We start from the raw sequence: 20,890 nt of genomic DNA on the forward strand, positions 1-20,890 counted from the left end.
CGTTATGTCAGCATATTGTTTTGATGATGATTATAATAATGTCAACCTTTTTAATTAATAGGGTCATGTTATTTGCTCTTTCCTTTTTCTCTCTAGGCCTTTGGGGATGCCAACAATGGAAAAGATTTACTTGAATAATCTCAGCTCAGAAGAAATGAGTTTGATATCAATATCAGCAACAACAGTACATTTTCATCCATCCTATTTCCAGAATGGGGTAAGTATTAGGCCTTTGTGCCAGGTGTACAGGACCAGTCAACAGTTGGGACACACCTACTGATTGAAGGGTGTTTCTTTATCTGTACTATTTTGTGCATTGTAGAATAATAGAGAAGACATCACAACTATGGAATTATGGAGTAACCAAAAAAAAGTGTTTTAAAAAATCAAAATATATTTCAGATTCTTCAAAGTAGCCAACCTTTGCCTTGATGACAGCTTTTCACATTCTTGGCATTCTCTCAAACAGTTTCACCAGGAATGCTTTTCCAACAGTCTGAAGGAGTTCCCACATATGCTGAGCACTTGTTGGCTGCTTTTCCTTCACTCTGCGGTCCAACTCATCCCAAACCGTCTCAATTGGGTTAAGGTCGGGTGATTGTGGAGGCCAGGTCATCTGATGCAGCACTCCATCACTCTCCTTCTTGGTCAAATAGCCCTTACACAGCCTGGAGGTGTGTTGGGTCATTGAACAACAAATGATATTCCCACTAAACCCAAACCAGATGGGATGGTGTAACACTGCAGAATGCTGTAGTAGCCATGGTGGTTCAGTGTGCCTTGAATTCTAAATAAATCACAGACAGTGTCACCAGCAAAGCACCCCCACACCACCACCTCCATGCTTCACGGTGGGAACAACACATGTGGAGATAATCGGTTTGCCTACTCAGCGTCTCACAAGACACGGCAGTTGGAACCAAAAATCTCAAATTTGGACTCCTCAGACCAAAGGACACATTTCCACCGGTCCAATGTCCATTGTTTGTGTTTTTGTGGTTCCCAAACGTTTTATAGTCCCGTACCCCTTCAAACATTAAACCTCCAGCTGTACCCCCTCTAGCACCAGGGCAGTGCACTCTGAAATATTGTTTTTTTGCCATCATTGTAAGCCTGCCACACACACACTATACGATACATTTATTAAACATAAGAATGAGTGTGAGTTTTTGTCACAACCCGGCTCAAGGGAAGTGACAAAGAGCTCTTGTCGGATCAGGGCACAAATTATAATAATAAATGATTTTGCTCTTTATTTAACCATCTTACATATTGTTAAAAGATTTTATGAAGGTTTAAGATAAATAATTCTATCCGGAAACTTAACTATTCAAGATTTAGAGGTTATGTAGCATGGACAAGGAGTAATTAAAGCTGATAAACATATGTTCAACGAGGTTGGACTGGGGAAGAGAGGAATGTATGTGTGTGCCGAAAGAAAAGAAAGAGGCGCATTAACCTATGTATGAACCGACCCGGCTGTAACGCTGGGGAGATAAGATAGGACAGGGACAGGTTTCCCTTATCAGGGGGACACTGGAACTGTCAGCAGAGTGGTAATAAACTGTGGTGAGACTTCAGGAGAAAATCCTAATGTTTATGTATGTGCGAATGTTATAAAGGGAACATCTTTGTTTTTGTACGGGAGCGCTCTCATGAATAAATAAATAATAATTAACCTTATTGATTATCGTAGCTGGGCCTCTGTCTGTTTAATTTAATCAGTATCTTACAAATCCTGATCAGCAGAGTAGTTTAATTGAATTGGTTTATGAACATTGGGAACAAAATTCTCTTATCACATATAAAACCTTATTTGCTCATCAAAAAATTGTGAATAACTCACCACAGGTTAATGAGAAGGGTGTGCTTGAAAGGATGCACATAACTCTGCAATGTTGGGTTGTATTGGAGAGAGTCTCAGTCTTCAATCATTTTCCACACACAGTCTGTGCCTGTATTTAGTTTTCATGCTAGTGAGGGCCGAGAATCCACTCTCACATAGATACATGGTTGCAAACGGCATCATTTTCTTAACAATGAGTTTTGCCAAGGCAGGATACCCTGAGCGCAGCCCCATCCAGAAATCTGGCAGTGGCTTCTGATTAAATTCAATTTTCACACAACCGCTTGTTGCAATTTCAATAAGGCTCTCTTGTTCAGATATCGGTAAATGGACTGGAGGCAGGGCATAAAATGGATAATGAATCCAGCTGTTTGTGTCATCTGTTTTGGGAAAGTACCTGCTTAATTGAGCACCCAGCTCACTCAGGTGCTTCGCTATATCACATTTGACATTGTCCATAAGCTTGAGTTCATTTGCACACAAAAAACTCATACAATGATGGAAAGACCTGTGTGTTGTCCTTGTTAATGCAGACAGAGAAGAGCTCCAACTTCTTAATCATAGCCTCAATTTTGTCCCGCACATTGAACATAGTTGCGGAGAGTCCCTGTAATCATTCAGGCGAGAAAAAACATCACCCTGATAGGCAAGTCTTGTTAGAAAGTAAAAATGATGGTCAGTAAAGAACTTTAAGCTCGTCTCCAATAAAAAAAAACGTGTCAATACTTTACCTGCTTTTATAAACTCAGCACAAAATGAAACGTCTCTTTTTCAGGTCCCTGTCTTTCAAAGATAATTCATAAAAATCCAAATAACTTCACAGATCTTCATTGTAAAGGGTTTCAACACTGTTTCCCATGCTTGTTCAATGAACCATAAACAATGAACATGCACCCGTGGAACGGTAGTTAAGACACTAACAGCTTACAGACGGTAGACAATTAAGGTCACAGAAAACTTAGGACACTAAAGAGGCCTTTCTACTGACTCTGGAAAACACCAAACGAAAGATGCCCAGGGTCCCTGCTCATCTGCGTGAACGTGCCTTAGGCATGCTGCAAGGAGGCATGAGGACTGCAGATGTGGCCAGGGAAATAAATTACAATGTCCGTACTGTGAGACGCCTAAGACAGCGCTACAAGGAGACAGGACGGACAGCTGATCGTCCTCGCAGTGGCAGACCACGTGTAACAACACCTGCACAGGATCGGTACATCCGAACATCATACCTGCGGGACAGGTACAGGATGGCAAGAACAATGATCCATCATGATCTCGGGCGGTGTGTCACAGCATCCTCGCACTGAGCTTGTTGTCATTGCAGGAAATCTCAACGCTGTGCTTTACAGGGAAGACATCCTCCTCCCTCATGTGGTACCCTTCCTGCAGGCTCATCCTGACATGACCCTCCAGCATGACAATGCCACCAGCCATACTGCTCATCCTGTGATTTCCTACAAGACAGGAATGTCAGTGTTCTGCCATGGTCAGCGAAGAGCCAGGATCTCAATCCCATTGAGCATGTCTGGGACCTGTTGGATCGGAGGGTGAGGGCTAGGGCCATTCCTCCCAGAAATGTCCAGGAACTTGCAGGTGCCTTGGTGGAAGAGCGAGGTAACATCTCACAGCAAAAACTGGCAAATCTGGTGCAGTCCATGAGGAGGAGATGCACTGCAGTACTTAATGCAGTTGGTGGCCTCACCACATACTGTATGTTACTTTTGATTTTGACCCCCCCCCCTTTGTTCAGGGACACATTATTCCATTTCTGTTAGTCACATGTCTGTGAAACTTGTTTGATTTATGTCTCAGTTGTTGAATCTTGTTATGTTCATACAAATATTTACACATGTTAAGTTTGCTGAAAACAAACGCAGTTGAGAGTGAGAGGACGTTTATTTTGTTTGTTGAGTTTACATGTCTCGCTACTCGAAAGTCATCTTTATTCTTGCTCAAAAAAACTCCCGCGGCTTATTTTTCTAATCGTCATGTTTCGTTTCTAAATGTCTGCGCAAGAGTGAACATTTCCCACGAGAGAGTATCGGTTAATGTGATTGGATGTTAATTATTTGACATTGTGTTGTTATTTCGCTGAACACCAGATGGTTTAATTGTATTTTTGGCAGTGAAACGAGGCTACTCTGGCGAAGGGAGGAAAAAACTCCCAAATGTATAACTCCGTTGAAAAATATAAATGTTTGATAATGTGAATCACATTTTATTTGGTGTACCCCCGACGGCACATACCTCTGGGTATGTATCTCGTACCCCAGTTTGGGAATACATGCTCCATGCATTGTGACCAGCTGATAATGTGACCAGCTGATAATGCTCCATCCACTGTGACCAGCCGATAATGTGACCAGCTGATAATGCTCCATCCATTGTGACCAGCCGATAATGTGACCAGCTGATAATGCTCCATCCATTGTGACCAGCTGATAATGTGACCAGCTGATAATGTGACCAGCTGATAATGCTCCATCCACTGTGACCAGCTGATAATGCTCCATCCATTGTGACCAGCCGATAATGTGACCAGCTGATAATGCTCCATCCACTGTGACCAGCTGATAATGTGACCAGCTGATAATGCTCCATCCATTGTGACCAGCCGATAATGTGACCAGCTGATAATGCTCCATCCATTGTGACCAGCTGATAATGTGACCAACTGATAATGTGACCAGCTGATAATGTGACCAGCTGATAATACTCCATCCATTGTGACCAGCCGATAATGTGACCAGCTGATAATGTGACCAGCTGATAATGCTCCATCCAATGTGACCAGCTGATAATGTGACCAGCTGATAATGCTCCATCCACTGTGACCAGCTGATAATGTGACCAGCTGATAATGTGACCAGCTGATAATGCTCCATCCACTGTGACCAGCTGATAATGTGACCAGCTGATAATGCCTCCTCTGTTTGTCCCCCCTCTTTCTGTTCCAGATAATCGCAGCAGGGGGAAACACGTCGTTATATCTCGTAGGGAACATAGAAAATACTTTATTTATTAATACGGTGAATCATGGAGTGTTTACATACCAGGTACTGTAGACGTGTGTTACACACATGTAGGCTGTCTCCCAAATAGCACCCTATTCCCTATGTAGTGCACTACTTTTGACTGGGGCCCATAGGGTAGTGCACTATGTAGGGAATAGGGTCCCATTTGGAACAGCACGATAAACACAATATCCATTTAATAGGCTATTCCTTCAGATATAAAGAAAGATGTCAACATTAGGTTAATTTTGATAGTCTTGTGGTCTGTTCTCTTGTGTTTTCAGGTGTTCGGGGTGGGTATCCCTAACCCCTACAGACTACGGCCCTTCATCGGGGCCAGAGTCCCTGTTAACGGCAGCTTCTCTCCACTCATAAACATCCACAGCCCTCACAGTGAACCACTGCAGGTAACTAACATCCACAACCCTCACAGTGCAGGTAAACATGTCTTTATGCGTCTCTATGGTAAGCACCATCAAATGTATTGATAAAGCCCTTCTTACATCAGCTGAAGCACCAGTCATCCCAGAATAGATGTTAACACTAAAGTTATTTCAATTGAATGAATAGAGGAACAATCAAATGTATTTATATAGCCCTTCTTACATCAGCTGATATCTCAAAGTGCAGTACAGAAACCCAGCCTAAAACCCCAAACAGCAGGCAATGCAGGTGTAGAAGCATGGCTAGGAAAAACTCCCTAGAAAGGCCAGAACCTAGGAAGAAACCTAGAGAGGAACCAGGCTATGTGGGGTGGCCAGTCCTCTTCTGGCTGTGCCGGGTGGAGATTATAACAGAACATGGCCAAGATGTTCAAATGTTCATAAATGACCAGCAGGGTCAAATAATAATAATCACAGTAGTTGTCGAGGGTGCAACAGGTCAGCACCTCAGGAGTAAATGTCAGTTGGCTTTTCATAGCCGATCATTCAGAGGATCTCTACCGCTCCTGCTGTCTCTAGAGAGTTGAAAACAGCAGGTCTGGGACAGGTAGCACATCCGGTGAACAGGTCAGGGTTCCATAGCTGCAGGCAGAACAGTTGAAACTGGAGCAGCAGCACGACCAGGTGAACAGGTCAGGGTTCCATAGCTGCAGGCAGAACAGTTGAAACTGGAGCAGCAGCACAGCCAGGTGAACAGGTCAGGGTTCCATAGCTGCAGGCAGAACAGTTGAAACTGGAGCAGCAGCACGACCAGGTGAACAGGTCAGGGTTCCATAGCTGCAGGCAGAACAGTTGAAACTGGAGCAGCAGCACTACCAGGTGAACAGGTCAGGGTTCCATAGCTGCAGGCAGAACAGTTGAAACTGGAGCAGCAGCACGACCAGGTGAACAGGTCAGGGTTCCATAGCCGCAGGCAGAACAGTTGAAACTGGAGCAGCAGCACGACCAGGTGAACAGGTCAGGGTTCCATAGCTGCAGACAGAACAGTCCACTTTAAAAGAAGAGGATAAGCTACACTCTAGTGGCTCGTTCTGACATCAAGCTGTCTTAGTATCATGAATCACCATCCAGTAACAATCTATCCACGTACATAACATAACATCCACAAACCACTAAGGGCCGGTTTCCTAGCAACAGATCAAGTCCCGGACAAAGAAGCACTTTCAATAGTAATTGAACATGTCTGGGAAACCGTCTCTCAACAGTTTATCTATCGATGTGTTGATTAGGTCTGAGACTTGAGTCATTGATTGTTAGGGTTTGAAATCGTTTAGGTCACTTAGTGTATTCTGGTTAGTTATAATGGGGTGGCAGGTAGCCTAGTGGTTAGAGTGTAGAGGCGGCAGGTAGTCTAGTGGTTAGAGTGTAGAGGCGGCAGGTAGCCTAGTGGTTAGAGTGTAGAGGCGGCAGGTAGCCTAGTGGTTAGAGTGTAGAGGCGGCAGGTAGCCTAGTGGTTAGAGTGTAGAGGCGGCAGGTAGCCTAGTGGTTAGAGTGTAGAGGCGGCAGGTAGCCTAGTGGTTAGAGTGTAGAGGCGGCAGGTAGCCTAGTGGTTAGAGTGTAGAGGCGGCAGGTAGCCTAGTGGTTAGAGTGTAGAGGCGGCAGGTAGCCTAGTGGTTAGAGTGTAGAGGCGGCAGGTAGCCTAGTGGTTAGAGTGTAGAGGCGGCAGGTAGCCTAGTGGTTAGGGTGTAGAGGCGGCAGGTAGCCTAGTGGTTAGGGTGTAGAGGCGGCAGGTAGCCTAGTGGTTAGGGTGTAGAGGCGGCAGGTAGCCTAGTGGTTAGATGGTAGAGGCGGCAGGTAGCCTAGTGGTTAGAGTGTAGAGGAGGCAGGTAGCCTAGTGGTTAGATGGTAGAGGCGGCAGGTAGCCTAGTGGTTAGAGTGTAGAGGAGGCAGGTAGCCTAGTGGTTAGAGTGTAGAGGCGGCAGGTAGCCTAGTGGTTAGAGTGTAGAGGCGGCAGGTAGCCTAGTGGTTAGAGTGTAGAGGCGGCAGGTAGCCTAGTGGTTAGAGTGTAGAGGCGGCAGGTAGCCTAGTGGTTAGAGTGTAGAGGCGGCAGGTAGCCTAGTGGTTAGAGTGTAGAGGCGGCAGGTAGCCTAGTGGTTAGAGCGTTGGACTAGTAACCAAAGGGTTGCAAGATTGAATCCCCAAGCTGACAAGGTACAAATCTGTCGTTCTGCCCTGAACAAGGCAGTTAACCCACTGTTCCTAGGTCAGTTAACCCACTGTTCCTAGGCCAGTTAACCCACTGTTCCTAGGCCAGTTAACCCACTGTTCCTAGACCAGTTAACCCACTGTTCCTAGGCCAGTTAACCCACTGTTCCTCGGCCAGTTAAACCACTGTTCCTAGACCAGTTAACCCACTGTTCCTAGACCAGTTAACCCACTGTTCCTAGGCCAGTTAACCCACTGTTCCTAGACCAGTTAACCCACTGTTCCTAGACCAGTTAACCCACTGTTCCTAGACCAGTTAACCCACTGTTCCTAGACCAGTTAACCCACTGTTCCTAGACCATTTTACCCACTGTTCCTAGACCAGTTAACCCACTGTTCCTAGACCAGTTAACCCACTGTTCCTAGACCAGTTATCCCACTGTTCCTCGGCCGTCATTGAAAATAATAATCTGTTCTTAACTGACTTGCCTGGTTAAATAAAGGTTAAATAATGTAATCTCTGGTGGATAGACACGTAAAGGGACTGTAGCTCTGTCATGATACAACGGGATGTGTGAGATCAGCAGCATTCGTTCCAGTGGTTGGGTTTTTCATCTCTGGTTATTTTGACAAATCACACTTTCACAAGCGTTAGCATCTCTAGATATTTGGAGGGGGAGGGGATATTTGGCCCATAGAATTGGCCGTAACTACAGTTGAAGGCTTTTTCCTTGAGTCATAATGCATTTAAATGGCTTACGAACTGCACAGTTTGGAGACACTAGGAGTCACCAGTTAGTCCTCTCACTCAAACCCACAGTTTGGAGAGGTGTGGGGCCACTTGGAGACACCAGTTATTCCTCTCACTGAAACCCACAGTCTGGAGAGGTGTGGGGGCCATTTGGAGACACCAGTTAGTCCTCTCACTGAAACCAACAGTCTGGAGAGGTGTGGGGGCCACTTGGAGACACCAATTAGTCCTCTCACTGAAACCCACAGTCTGGAGAGTTGTGGGGCCACTTGGAGACACCAGCTTGTCTGCTCACTCAAACCCACAGTTTGGAGAGGTGTGGGGGCCACTTGGAGACACCAGTTAGTCCTCTCACTCAAACCCACAGTTTGGAGAGGTGTGGGGCCACTTGGAGACACCAGCTTGTCTGCTCACTCAAACCCACAGTTTGGAGAGGTGTGGGGCCACATGGAGACACCATTTAGTCCTCTCACTCAAACCCACAGTTTGGAGAGGTGTGGGGGCCACTTGGAGACACCAATTAGTCCTCTCACTGAAACCCACAGTCTGGAGAGGTGTGGGGCCACTTGGAGACACCAGCTTGTCTGCTCACTCAAACCCACAGTTTGGAGAGGTGTGGGGGCCATTTGGAGACACCAGTTAGTCCTCTCACTGAAACCCACAGTTTGGAGAGGTGTGGGGCCACTTGGAGACACCAGTTAGTCCTCTCACTGAAACCCACAGTTTGGAGAGGTGATGTAATAGTATGTTCTTATCTTACATGGACTCCAAATATTGTATGAATATTGATATTGTTCTGACCAAAAATATAAACACAACATGTAAATGTTGGTCTCATGTTTCATGAGCTGAAATTAAAGATCCCTCCATATTCACAAAAAGCTTATTTCTTTTAAATTGTGCTCACAAATGTGTTAACATCGCTATTAGTGAGAATTTGCCAAGATAATCCATCCACCTGACAGGTGAGGCATATCAAGAAGCTGATTAAACGGCATGGTCATTACACAGGTGCACCTTGTGCTGGGGACAATAAAAGCCCACTCTAAAATGTGCAGTATTGTAACACAACACAATGCCACAGATGTTTTGAGGAAGCGTGCAATTGACATGCTGACTACAGAGCTGTTGCAAGATAATTTTACCGGAAGCCTCCTCCAACAACCCGGCCTCAAATCAAATTGTATTGGTCACATATACATGGTTAGCAGATGTTATTGGTCACATGGTTAGCAGATGTTATTGGTCACATACACATGGTTAGCAGATGTTATTGGTCACATAGACATGGTTAGCAGATGTTATTGGTCACATGGTTAGCAGATGTTATTGGTCACATGGTTAACAGATGTTATTGGTCACGTACACATGGTTAGCATATGTTAATGGTCACATGGTCAGCAGATGTTATTGGTCACATACACATGATTAGCAGATGTTATTGGTCACATACACATGGTCAGCAGATGTTATTGGTCACATACACATGGTTAGCAGATGTTATTGGTCACATACACATGGTCAGCAGATGTTATTGGTCACATACACCTGGTTAGCAGATGTTATTGGTCACATACACATGGTTAGCAGATGTTATTGGTCACACACATGGTTAGAAGATGTTATTGGTCACATACACATGGTTAGCAGATGTTATTGGTCACATACACATGGTTAGAAGATGTTATTGGTCACATACACATGGTTAGCAGATGTTATTGGTCACGTACACATGGTTAGCAGATGTTATTGGTCACATGGTTAGCAATGTTATTGGTCACATACACATGGTTAGCAGATGTTAATGCGAGTGTAGCGAAATGCTTGTGCTTCTAGTTCCCACAGTGCAGCAATATCTAACAAGTAATCTAACAATTCCACAACAACTACCTAATATACACACAAATCTAAAGGGGTGAATGAGAATATGTACATATAAATATATGGATGAGCGATGGCCGAGCGGCATAGGCAAGGTGCAGTAGATGGTATAAAATACAGTATGTACATGTGATATGAGTAATGTAAGATATGTAAACGTCATTAATGTGGCATTATTTAAAGTGACTAATGATGCCTTTATTGAGTCCATGTATTACAGTGGATAGAGATTTGAGTCTGTATGTTGGCAGCAGCCTCTCTATGTTAGTGGGGGCTGTTTAACAGTCTGATGGCCTTGAGATTTGAGTCTGTATGATGGCAGCAGCCTCTCTATGTTAGTGGGGGCTGTTTAACAGTCTGATGGCCTTGAGATTTGAGTCTGTATGATGGCAGCAGCCTCTCTATGTTAGTGGGGGCTGTTTAAAAGTCTGATGGCTTGGAGACAGAGAGATTTGAGTCAGTATGTTGGCAGCAGCCTCTCTATGTTAGTGGTGGCTGTTTAACAGTCTGATGGCCTTGAGATAGACAGTGTTGTGAATAAAAACAGCTTCTGTGTGTTTTGAATAAAACCAACTACATATGGCCTAAGCCTGTCTGATACTTTAAGCATTAGATTAAATCAAATCAAACTTTATTTGTCGCATACGCCGAATACAACAAGTGTAGACCTTACCGTGAAATGCTTACTTACGAGCCCTTAAACCAACAATGCAGAAGAGTTAAGAAAATATTTACCAAATAAACTAAAGTAAAAAATAATACAACATATGGCACCCTACCGAGTCAAGGGGGTACAGGTTAGTTGAGGTATATTGTACATGTAGGTAGGGGGTCATGTGACTATGCATAGATAATTAACAGTGAGTAACAGCAGTGTACAAAACAAATGAGGGTGTGGGGGTGGGGGTTGTGTCAATGTAAATGCATTACCCTCTGTGATGAAGCTTGGAGATGCACTGGGCTGTTCACATTACCCTCTGTAATGAAGCTTGGAGATGCACTGGGCTGTTCGCATTACCCTCTGTGATGAAGCTTGGAGATGCACTGGGCCGTTCGCATTACCCTCTGTAATGAAGCTTGGAGATGCACTGGGCCGTTCGCATTACCCTCTGTAGCGCCTTACAGTCAGATGCCGAGCTGTTGCCATACCAAGCTGTTGCCATACCAAGCTGTTGCCATACCAAGCTGTTGCCATACCAAGCTGTTGCCATACCAAGCTGTTGCCATACCAAGCTGTTGCCATACCAAGCTGTTGCCATACCAAGCTGTTGCCATACCAAGCTGTTGCCATACCAAGCTGTTGCCATACCAAGCTGTTGCCATACCAAGCTGTTGCCATACCAAGCTGTTGCCATACCAAGCGGTAATGCAACCCGTCAGCATGCTCTTGATGGTGCAGCTGTAGAATCGTTTGAGGATCTGGGGACCCATGCCAAATCTTTTCAGTCTCCTGAGGGGGAAAAGGTTTTGTCGTGCCCTTTTCACGACTGTCGTGGACGCCTAGGAACTTGAAACTCCCGACCCGCTCCACTTCAGCCCTGTCGATGTGATTGTTGGCGTGTTCGGCCCTCCTTTTCCTGTTGTTGTCCTGGCACCACACGGCCAGGTCTCTGACCTCCTCTCTATAAGCTGTCTAATTGTTGTCGGTGATCAGGCCTACCACTGTATTGTCGTCAGCAAACTTAATGATGGTGTTGGAGTCGTGTTTGTTCACGCAGTTGTGGGTGAACAGGAAGTACAGGAGGGGACTAAGCACGCACCCCTGAGGGGTCCCTGTGTTGAGGATCAGTGTGGCAGACGTGTTGTTGCCTACCCATACCACCTGGGGGGGCCCGACAGGAAGTCCAGGATCCAGACACACAAATGACTCAAGAAAGAGCCAGATGGTCACAGTGTGTTGAAGCTGGTGCACGTTGTCTCGCTCTCCTCCCTACTGCAGTGAAAAGGCACCAGGTGTTGTATTGTCCGTGCTGAAGCTGGTGCACGTTGTATCGCTCTCCTTCCCTACTGCAGTGAAAAGGCACCAGGTGTTGTATTGTCCGTGCTGAAGCTGGTGCACGTTGTCTCGCTCTCCTCACCTCCTGCAGTGAAAAGGCACCAGGTGTTGTATTGTCCGTGCTGAAGCTGGTGCACGTTGTATCGCTCTCCTCCCTACTGCAGTGAAAAGGCACCAGGTGTTGTATTGTCCGTGCTGAAGCTGGTGCACGTTGTCTCGCTCTCCTCCCTACTGCAGTGAAAAGGCACCAGGTGTTGTATTGTCCGTGCTGAAGCTGGTGCACGTTGTATCGCTCTCCTCACCTCCTGCAGTGAAAAGGCACCAGGTGTTGTATTGTCCGTGCTGAAGCTGGTGCACGTTGTCTCGCTCTCCTCACCTCCTGCAGTGAAAAGGCACCAGGTGTTGTATTGTCCGTGCTGAAGCTGGTGCACGTTGTCTCGCTCTCCTCCCTACTGCAGTGAAAAGGCACCGGGTGTTGTATTGTCCGTGCTGAAGCTGGTGCACGTTGTCTCTCTCTCCTCCCTACTGCAGTGAAAAGGCACCGGGTGTTGTATTGTCCGTGCTGAAGCTGGTGCACGTTGTCTCGCTCTCCTCCCTACTGCAGTGAAAAGGCACCGGGTGTTGTATTGTCCGTGCTGAAGCTGGTGCACGTTGTCTCGCTCTCCTCACCTCCTGCAGTGAAAAGGCACCAGGCGTCTCTCTCTCCTCCCTCCTGCAGTGAAAAGGCACCAGTTGTCTCTCTCTCCTCCCTCCTGCAGTGAAAAGGCACCAGGTGTCTCTCTCTCCTCCCTACTGCAGTGAAAAGGCACCAGGTGTTGTATTGTCCGTGCTGAAGCTGGTGCACGTTGTCTCTCTCTCCTCCCTACTGCAGTGAAAAGGCACCAGGTGTTGTATTGTCCGTGCTGAAGCTGGTGCATGTTGTCTCTCTCTCCTCTCTACTGCAGTGAAAAGGCACCAGGTGTCTCTCTCTCCTCCCTACTGCAGAGAAAAGGCACCAGGTGTCTCTCTCTCCTCCCTACTGCAGTGAAAAGGCACCAGGTGTCTCTCTCTCCTCTCTACTGCAGTGAAAAGGCACCAGGTGTCTCTCTCTCCTCCCTCCTGCAGTGAAAAGGCACCAGGTGTCTCTCTCTACTCCCTACTGCAGTGAAAAGGCACCGGGTGTCTCTCTCTCCTTCCTACTGCAGTGAAAAGGCACCGGGTGTCTCTCTCTCCTCCCTACTGCAGTGAAAAGGCACCGGGTGTCTCTCTCTCCTCTCTACTGCAGTGAAAAGGCACCAGGTGTCTCTCTCCTCCCTCCTGCAGTGAAAAGGCACCAGGTGTCTCTTTCTCCACCCTACTGCAGTGAAAAGGCACCAGGTGTCTCTCTCTCCCCCCTACTGCAGTGAAAAGGCACCAGGTGTCTCTCTCTCCTCCCTACTGCAGTGAAAAGGCACCAGGTGTCTCTCTCTCCTCCCTACTGCAGTGAAAAGGCACCAGGTGTCTCTCTCTCCTCCCTCCTGCAGTGAAAAGGCACCAGGTGTCTCTCTCTCCTCCCTACTGCAGTGAAAAGGCACCAGGTGTCTCTCTCTCCTCCCTACTGCAGAGAAAAGGCACCAGGTGTCTCTCTCTCCTCCCTACTGCAGTGAAAAGGCACCAGGTGTCTCTCTCTCCTCCCTACTGCAGTGAAAAGGCACCAGGTGTCTCTCTCTCCTCTCTACTGCAGTGAAAAGGCACCGGGTGTCTCTCTCTCCTCCCTACTGCAGTGAAAAGGCACCGGGTGTCTCTCTCTCCTCCCTACTGCAGTGAAAAGGCACCGGGTGTCTCTCTCCTCCCTACTGCAGTGAAAAGGCACCAGGTGTCTCTCTCTCCTCTCTACGGCAGTGAAAAGGCACCAGGTGTCTCTCTCTCCTCTCTACTGCAGTGAAAAGGCACCAGGTGACTCTCTCTCCTCTCTACTGCAGTGAAAAGGCACCAGGTGACTCTCTCTCCTCTCTACTGCAGTGAAAAGGCACCAGGTGTCTCTCTCTCCTCTCTACTGCAGTGAAAAGGCACCAGGTGTCTCTCTCTCCTCTCTACTGCAGTGGAAAGGCACCAGGTGTCTCTCTCTCCTCTCTACTGCAGTGAAAAGGCACCAGGTGTCTCTCTCTCCTCCTACTGCAGTGAAAAGGCACCAGGTGTCTCTCTCTCCTCCCTCCTGCAGTGAAAAGGCACCAGGTGTCTCTCTCTCCTCCCTACTGCAGTGAAAAGGCACCAGGTGTCTCTCTCTCCTCCCTACTGCAGTGAAAAGGCACCAGGTGTCTCTCTCTCCTCCCTCCTGCAGTGAAAAGGCACCAGGTGTCTCTCTCTCCTCCCTACTGCAGTGAAAAGGCACCAGGTGTCTCTCTCTCCTCCCTACTGCAGTGAAAAGGCACCAGGTGTCTCTCTCTCCTCCCTACTGCAGTGAAAAGGCACCAGGTGTCTCTCTCTCCTCCCTCCTGCAGTGAAAAGGCACCAGGGGTCTCTCTCTCCTCCCTCCTGCAGTGAAAAGGCACCATGTGTCTCTCTCTCCTCCCTCCTGCAGTGAAAAGGCACCAGGTGTCTCTCTCTCCTCTCTACTGCAGTGAAAAGGCACCGGGTGTCTCTCTCTCCTCCCTACTGCAGTGAAAAGGCACCGGGTGTCTCTCTCTCCTCCCTACTGCAGTGAAAAGGCACCAGGTGTCTCTCTCCTCCCTACTGCAGTGAAAAGGCACCAGGTGTCTCTCTCTCCTCTCTACGGCAGTGAAAAGGCACCAGGTGTCTCTCTCTCCTCTCTACTGCAGTGAAAAGGCACCGGGTGTCTCTCTCTCCTCCCTACTGCAGTGAAAAGGCACCGGGTGTCTCTCTCTCCTCCCTACTGCAGTGAAAAGGCACCGGGTGTCTCTCTCTCCTCCCTACTGCAGTGAAAAGGCACCAGGTGTCTCTCTCCTCCCTACTGCAGTGAAAAGGCACCAGGTGTCTCTCTCTCCTCTCTACGGCAGTGAAAAGGCACCAGGTGTCTCTCTCTCCTCTCTACTGCAGTGAAAAGGCACCAAGTTGACTCTCTCTCCTCTCTACTGCAGTGAAAAGGCACCAGGTGACTCTCTCTCCTCTCTACTGCAGTGAAAAGGCACCAGGTGTCTCTCTCTCCTCTCTACTGCAGTGAAAAGGCACCAGGTGTCTCTCTCCTCCCTCCTGCAGTGAAAAGGCACCAGGTGTCTCTTTCTCCACCCTACTGCAGTGAAAAGGCACCAGGTGTCTCTCTCTCCCCCCTACTGCAGCGAAAAGGCACCAGGTGTCTCTCTCTCCTCCCTACTGCAGTGAAAAGGCACCAGGTGTCTCTCTCTCCTCCCTACTGCAGTGAAAAGACACCAGGTGTCTCTCTCTCCTCTCTACTGCAGTGAAAAGGCACCAGGTGTCTCTCTCTCCTCCCTACTGCAGTGAAAAGGCACCAGGTGTCTCTCTCTCCTCCCTACTGCAGTGAAAAGGCACCAGGTCTCTCTCTCCTCTCTACTGCAGTGAAAAGGCACCAGGTGTCTCTCTATCCTCTCTACTGCAGTGAAAAGGCACCAGGTGTCTCTCTCTCCTCTCTACTGCAGTGAAAAGGCACCAGGTGTCTCTCTCTCCTCTCTACTGCAGTGAAAAGGCACCAGGTGTCTCTCTCTCCTCCCTCCTGCATTGAAAAGGCACCAGGTGTCTCTCTCTCCTCCCTACTGCAGTGAAAAGGCACCAGGTGTCTCTCTCTCCTCCCTACTGCAGTGAAAAGGCACCAGGTGTCTCTCTCTCCTCTCTACTGCAGTGAAAAGGCACCAGGTGTCTCTCTCTCCTCTCTACTGCAGTGAAAAGGCACCAGGTGTCTCTCTCTCCTCTCTACTGCAGTGAAAAGGCACCAGGTGTCTCTCTCTCCTCCCTCCTGCAGTGAAAAGGCACCAGGTGTCTCTCTCTCCTCCCTACTGCAGTGAAAAGGCACCAGGTGTCTCTCTCTCCTCTCTGTATTGTCCGTCCTCTCAGCCGTTCAGTTTCCCAAATCCGTAATTTGTTTAAGGAAAAACATTCCCTATTCCCTCAACCCCTGTTCTCTTTATGTAAAGCGTCTCATCCGAGTGACCCATTCGGACCTAAAGCCATTCATAAGATCCCCTTTATTTCATTTTAAAACTAAAATTATTGATTGCATTTCAAAGCATAAATGTCTTGTATGCTGTGTGATGGCGTCAGTGATTGATTGATTGATCCAGTAGCCTATATATTTAAATATAGTAGGTTAGGGTATTAAGACTGAACAGGATGTGCTCTTAGGCCCTACAGCTCGATGCTGCTTATATAAAGGATACTATACAAAGACTACTAACGATGTTTACTTATTATAACCATGATCAGAATAATTGTAACAATAATGAGATCAAGAAAAATGAGGGTATAGAGCTTTGTGAATATTATGTGATCAACAGGTTCTGCTAGATTATAATGTAATTTTTCTGCCTGTTTTGGAACAGTGTAAACAGTAAATTACATTAGAAGTAATACCAGTCTGTTCTAATGAGGGGAAAAAAACATGTACAGACTTTTATTAGCAAATCTGTGGAATTGTTTTAATCAACATTTTTCATCCACCATTTTTAATCCACCATTTTTGATCCAACATTTTTAATCCAACATTTTTAATTCAACATTTTTAATCCACCATTTTTAATCCACCATTTTTAATTTAACATTTTTAATCCACCATGATGTTTCTAACCTGCAGGTTGTGGAGATGTTCTCCAGTGGAGATCACCCCCATCTGGACTCGCCTACGGGCCAACAAGGAGGCACCAGAACATTCTGGGTTAGTTTCATGTTTCTGTCTCTTTTTCATATCAAATCAGAATGTCAAAATTAGTTGTCTCTTCCATCTCTTATGATGTCAAATTCAATCCTGTCCAATGGGTTGGTTGTGACTCGGAGGATCACAGCGTCGACCGGGAGTGTCTTTTCGTAGCAGATTAGACATGGTTTTCCTAACTCGGTCCTGGGGCCCCCTGGGTGAATGTTTTTTTTTGACCGTAGCACTACACAACTGATGCAAAACTTGATTGGTTATTTGAATCAGCTGTGTAGTGCTAGGTCAAAACAACTAAACGTGCTTTGGGAATCTCTAGGTTAGCAGAGCATTTTAGCTAACCTGTACACTTTTTCAAACCTTAACCTGCGTCTCCTAACCCAGGAGCTTTTTCACTCTGATGGCAAAGCTGTCATCAAGGCAAATCTCAAATATATTTTGATTTGTTTAACACTTTTTTTGGTTATGATTCCATATGTGTTATTTCATAGTTTTATAATATGATAATGCACAGCCCCATGCTGCAAGGATCTCTACACATTTCCTGGAAGCTGAAAATGTCCCAGTTCTTCCATGACCTGCATCCTCACCAGACATGTCACCCATTGAGCATGTTCGGGATGCTCTGGATTGACGTGTATGACAGAGTGTTCCAGGTCCCTCCAATATCCAGCAACTTCCCACAGCCATTGAAGAGGAGTGGGACGACATTCTACAGGCCACAATCAACAGCCTGATCAATGCTATTGAGGCTGTCACTCTGTATGATGCAAATGGTCACACCAGATACTGACTGGTTTTCTGTTCCACACCAGATACTGACTGGTTTTCTGTTCCACACCAGATACTGACTGGTTTTCTGTTCCACACCAGATACTGACTGGTTGTCTGATCACACCAGATACTGACTGGTTTTCTGATCCACGCCCCTACCATTTTTAAGGTATCTGTGACCAACAGATGATATCTGTATTCCCAGTCATGTGAAATCCATAGATTAGGGCCTAATGAATTCTTTTCAATTGATTGATTTCCTAAAATAAAAGTAAAATCTTTGGATGTTTTTGTTCAGTGTATTTATTTATTTATTTTTAAATTTGGGGACCCCGAGTCTCCCTCTGCCGACCCCTCGCCCCACAGTTTGGGAACCACTTTCCTAACCTGGTCTACAGCTGTAGCTGTACTCCCTCTAGTCTGAACCCATGCATAGGCTTTAATTAAAGTTTTACCAATATGTTATTGGGCTCTTTTCTGGAGGTGGAAATTATATTTTAAATGGGTAAACATATATTTTTTTCATTCATTTTGGAGTAAAATGTCCTTTAAAAAAAAATCTATTCCTGTCATAGCTGTACTCTGTCAGTTCTCTATACGGCAGGGATCCTTCACTACTTCCTGCTCTAGGGTCCCTCGCTCTGACCACTAGTTCCTGCTCTAGGGTCCCTCGCTCTGACCACTAGTTCCTGCTCTCGGGTCCCTCGCTCTGACCACTAGTTCCTGCTCTAGGGACCCTCCCTCTGACCACTAGTTCCTGCTCTAGGGTCCCTCCCTCTTACCATGAGTTCCTGCTCTAGGATCCCTCGCTCTGACCACTAGTTCCTGCTCTAGGGTCTCTCGCTCTGACCACTAGTTCCTGCTCTAGGGTCCCTCGCTCTGACCTCTAGTTCCTGCTCTAGGGTCCCTCGCTCTGACCTCTAGTTCCTGCTCTAGGATCCCTCGCTCTGACCACTAGTTCCTGCTCTAGTGTCCCTCGCTCTGACCACTTGTTCCTGCTCTAGGGTCCCTCGCTCTGACCACTAGTTCCTGCTCTAGGGTCCCTCGCTCTGACCTCTAGTTCCTGCTCTAGGGTCCCTCGCTCTGACCTCTAGTTCCTGCTCTAGGGTCCCTCGCTCTGACCACTAGTTCCTGCTCTAGTGTCCCTCGCTCTGACCACTTGTTCCTGCTCTAGGGTCCCTCGCTCTGACCACTAGTTCCTGCTCTAGGGTCCCTCGCTCTGACCTCTAGTTCCTGCTCTAAGGTCCCTCGCTCTGACCTCTAGTTCCTGCTCTAGGGTCCCTCGCTCTGACCTCTAGTTCCTGCTCTAGGGTCCCTCGCTCTGACCTCTAGTTCCTGCTCTAGGGTCCCTCGCTCTGACCTCTAGTTCCTGCTCTAGGGTCCCTCGCTCTGACCACTAGTTCCTGCTCTAGGGTCCCTCGCTCTGACCTCTAGTTCCTGCTCTAGGATCCCTCGCTCTGACCTCTAGTTCCTGCTCTAGGGTCCCTCGCTCTGACCTCTAGTTCCTGCTCTAGGGTCCCTCACTCTGACCTCTAGTTCCTGCTCTAGGGTCCCTCGCTCTGACCTCTAGTTCCTGCTCTAGGGTCCCTCGCTCTGACCTCTAGTTCCTGCTCTAGGGTCCCTCGCTCTGACCTCTAGTTCCTGCTCTAGGGTCCCTCGCTCTGACCTCTAGTTCCTGCTCTAGGGTCCCTCGCTCTGACCACTAGTTCCTGCTCTAGGGTCCCTCGCTCTGACCTCTAGTTCCTGCTCTAGGGTCCCTCGCTCTGACCACTAGTTCCTGCTCTAGGGTCCCTCGCTCTGACCACTAGTTCCTGCTCTAGGGTCCCTCGCTCTGACCTCTAGTTCCTGCTCTAGGGTCCCTCGCTCTGACCACTAGTTCCTGCTCTAGGGTCCCTCGCTCTGACCTCTAGTTCCTGCTCTAGGGTCCCTCGCTCTGACCACTAGTTCCTGCTCTAGGGTCCCTCGCTCTGACCACTAGTTCCTGCTCTAGGGTCCCTCGCTCTGACCACTAGTTCCTGCTCTAGGGTCCCTCGCTCTGACCTCTAGTTCCTGCTCTAGGGTCCCTCGCTCTGACCTCTAGTTCCTGCTCTAGGGTCCCTCGCTCTGACCTCTAGTTCCTGCTCTAGGGTCCCTCGCTCTGACCACTAGTTCCTGCTCTAGGGTCCCTCGCTCTGACCACTAGTTCCTGCTCTAGGGTCCCTCGCTCTGACCACTAGTTCCTGCTCTAGGGTCCCTCGCTCTGACCTCTAGTTCCTGCTCTAGGGTCCCTCGCTCTGACCTCTAGTTCCTGCTCTAGGGTCCCTCGCTCTGACCTCTAGTTCCTGCTCTAGGGTCCCTCGCTCTGACCACTAGTTCCTGCTCTAGGGTCCCTCGCTCTGACCTCTAGTTCCTGCTCTAGGGTCCCTCGCTCTGACCTCTAGTTCCTGCTCTAGGGTCCCTCGCTCTGACCTCTAGTTCCTGCTCTAGGGTCCCTCGCTCTGACCTCTAGTTCCTGCTCTAGGGTCCCTCGCTCTGACCTCTAGTTCCTGCTCTAGGGTCCCTCGCTCTGACCTCTAGTTCCTGCTCTAGGGTCCCTCGCTCTGACCTCTAGTTCCTGCTCTAGGGTCCCTCGCTCTGACCTCTAGTTCCTGCTCTAGGGTCCCTCGCTCTGACCTCTAGTTCCTGCTCTAGGGTCCCTCGCTCTGACCTCTAGTTCCTGCTCTAGGGTCCCTCGCTCTGACCTCTAGTTCCTGCTCTAGGGTCCCTCGCTCTGACCTCTAGTTCCTGCTCTAGGGTCCCTCGCTCTGACCTCTAGTTCCTGCTCTAGGGTCCCTCGCTCTGACCTCTAGTTCCTGCTCTAGGGTCCCTCGCTCTGACCTCTAGTTCCTGCTCTAGGGTCCCTCGCTCTGACCTCTAGTTCCTGCTCTAGGGTCCCTCGCTCTGACCTCTAGTTCCTGCTCTAGGGTCCCTCGCTCTGACCTCTAGTTCCTGCTCTAGGGTCCCTCGCTCTGACCTCTAGTTCCTGCTCTAGGGTCCCTCGCTCTGACCTCTAGTTCCTGCTCTAGGGTCCCTCGCTCTGACCTCTAGTTCCTGCTCTAGGGTCCCTCGCTCTGACCTCTAGTTCCTGCTCTAGGGTCCCTCGCTCTGACCTCTAGTTCCTGCTCTAGGGTCCCTCGCTCTGACCTCTAGTTCCTGCTCTAGGGTCCCTCGCTCTGACCTCTAGTTCCTGCTCTAGGGTCCCTCGCTCTGACCTCTAGTTCCTGCTC

At 48.0% G+C, this 20,890-nt stretch overlaps 1 protein-coding gene across 1 annotated transcript in view; it reads left to right on the forward strand.

Annotated features, from left to right (window-relative positions):
* The window catches only part of LOC135524845 (transmembrane protein 131-like), a 136,219-nt gene that overhangs the window by 42,485 nt on the left and 72,844 nt on the right, over positions 1–20,890 (forward strand). The window contains 4 exon segments of the mRNA XM_064952706.1: positions 97–217; positions 4,804–4,902; positions 5,145–5,261; positions 16,791–16,877. Coding sequence (XP_064808778.1) covers positions 97–217; positions 4,804–4,902; positions 5,145–5,261; positions 16,791–16,877 — 424 coding nt within the window.

Source organism: Oncorhynchus masou, chromosome 31 (genome assembly GCF_036934945.1).
Source record: "Oncorhynchus masou masou isolate Uvic2021 chromosome 31, UVic_Omas_1.1, whole genome shotgun sequence".
In the NCBI taxonomy this organism is placed as follows: Eukaryota; Metazoa; Chordata; class Actinopteri; order Salmoniformes; family Salmonidae; genus Oncorhynchus; species Oncorhynchus masou.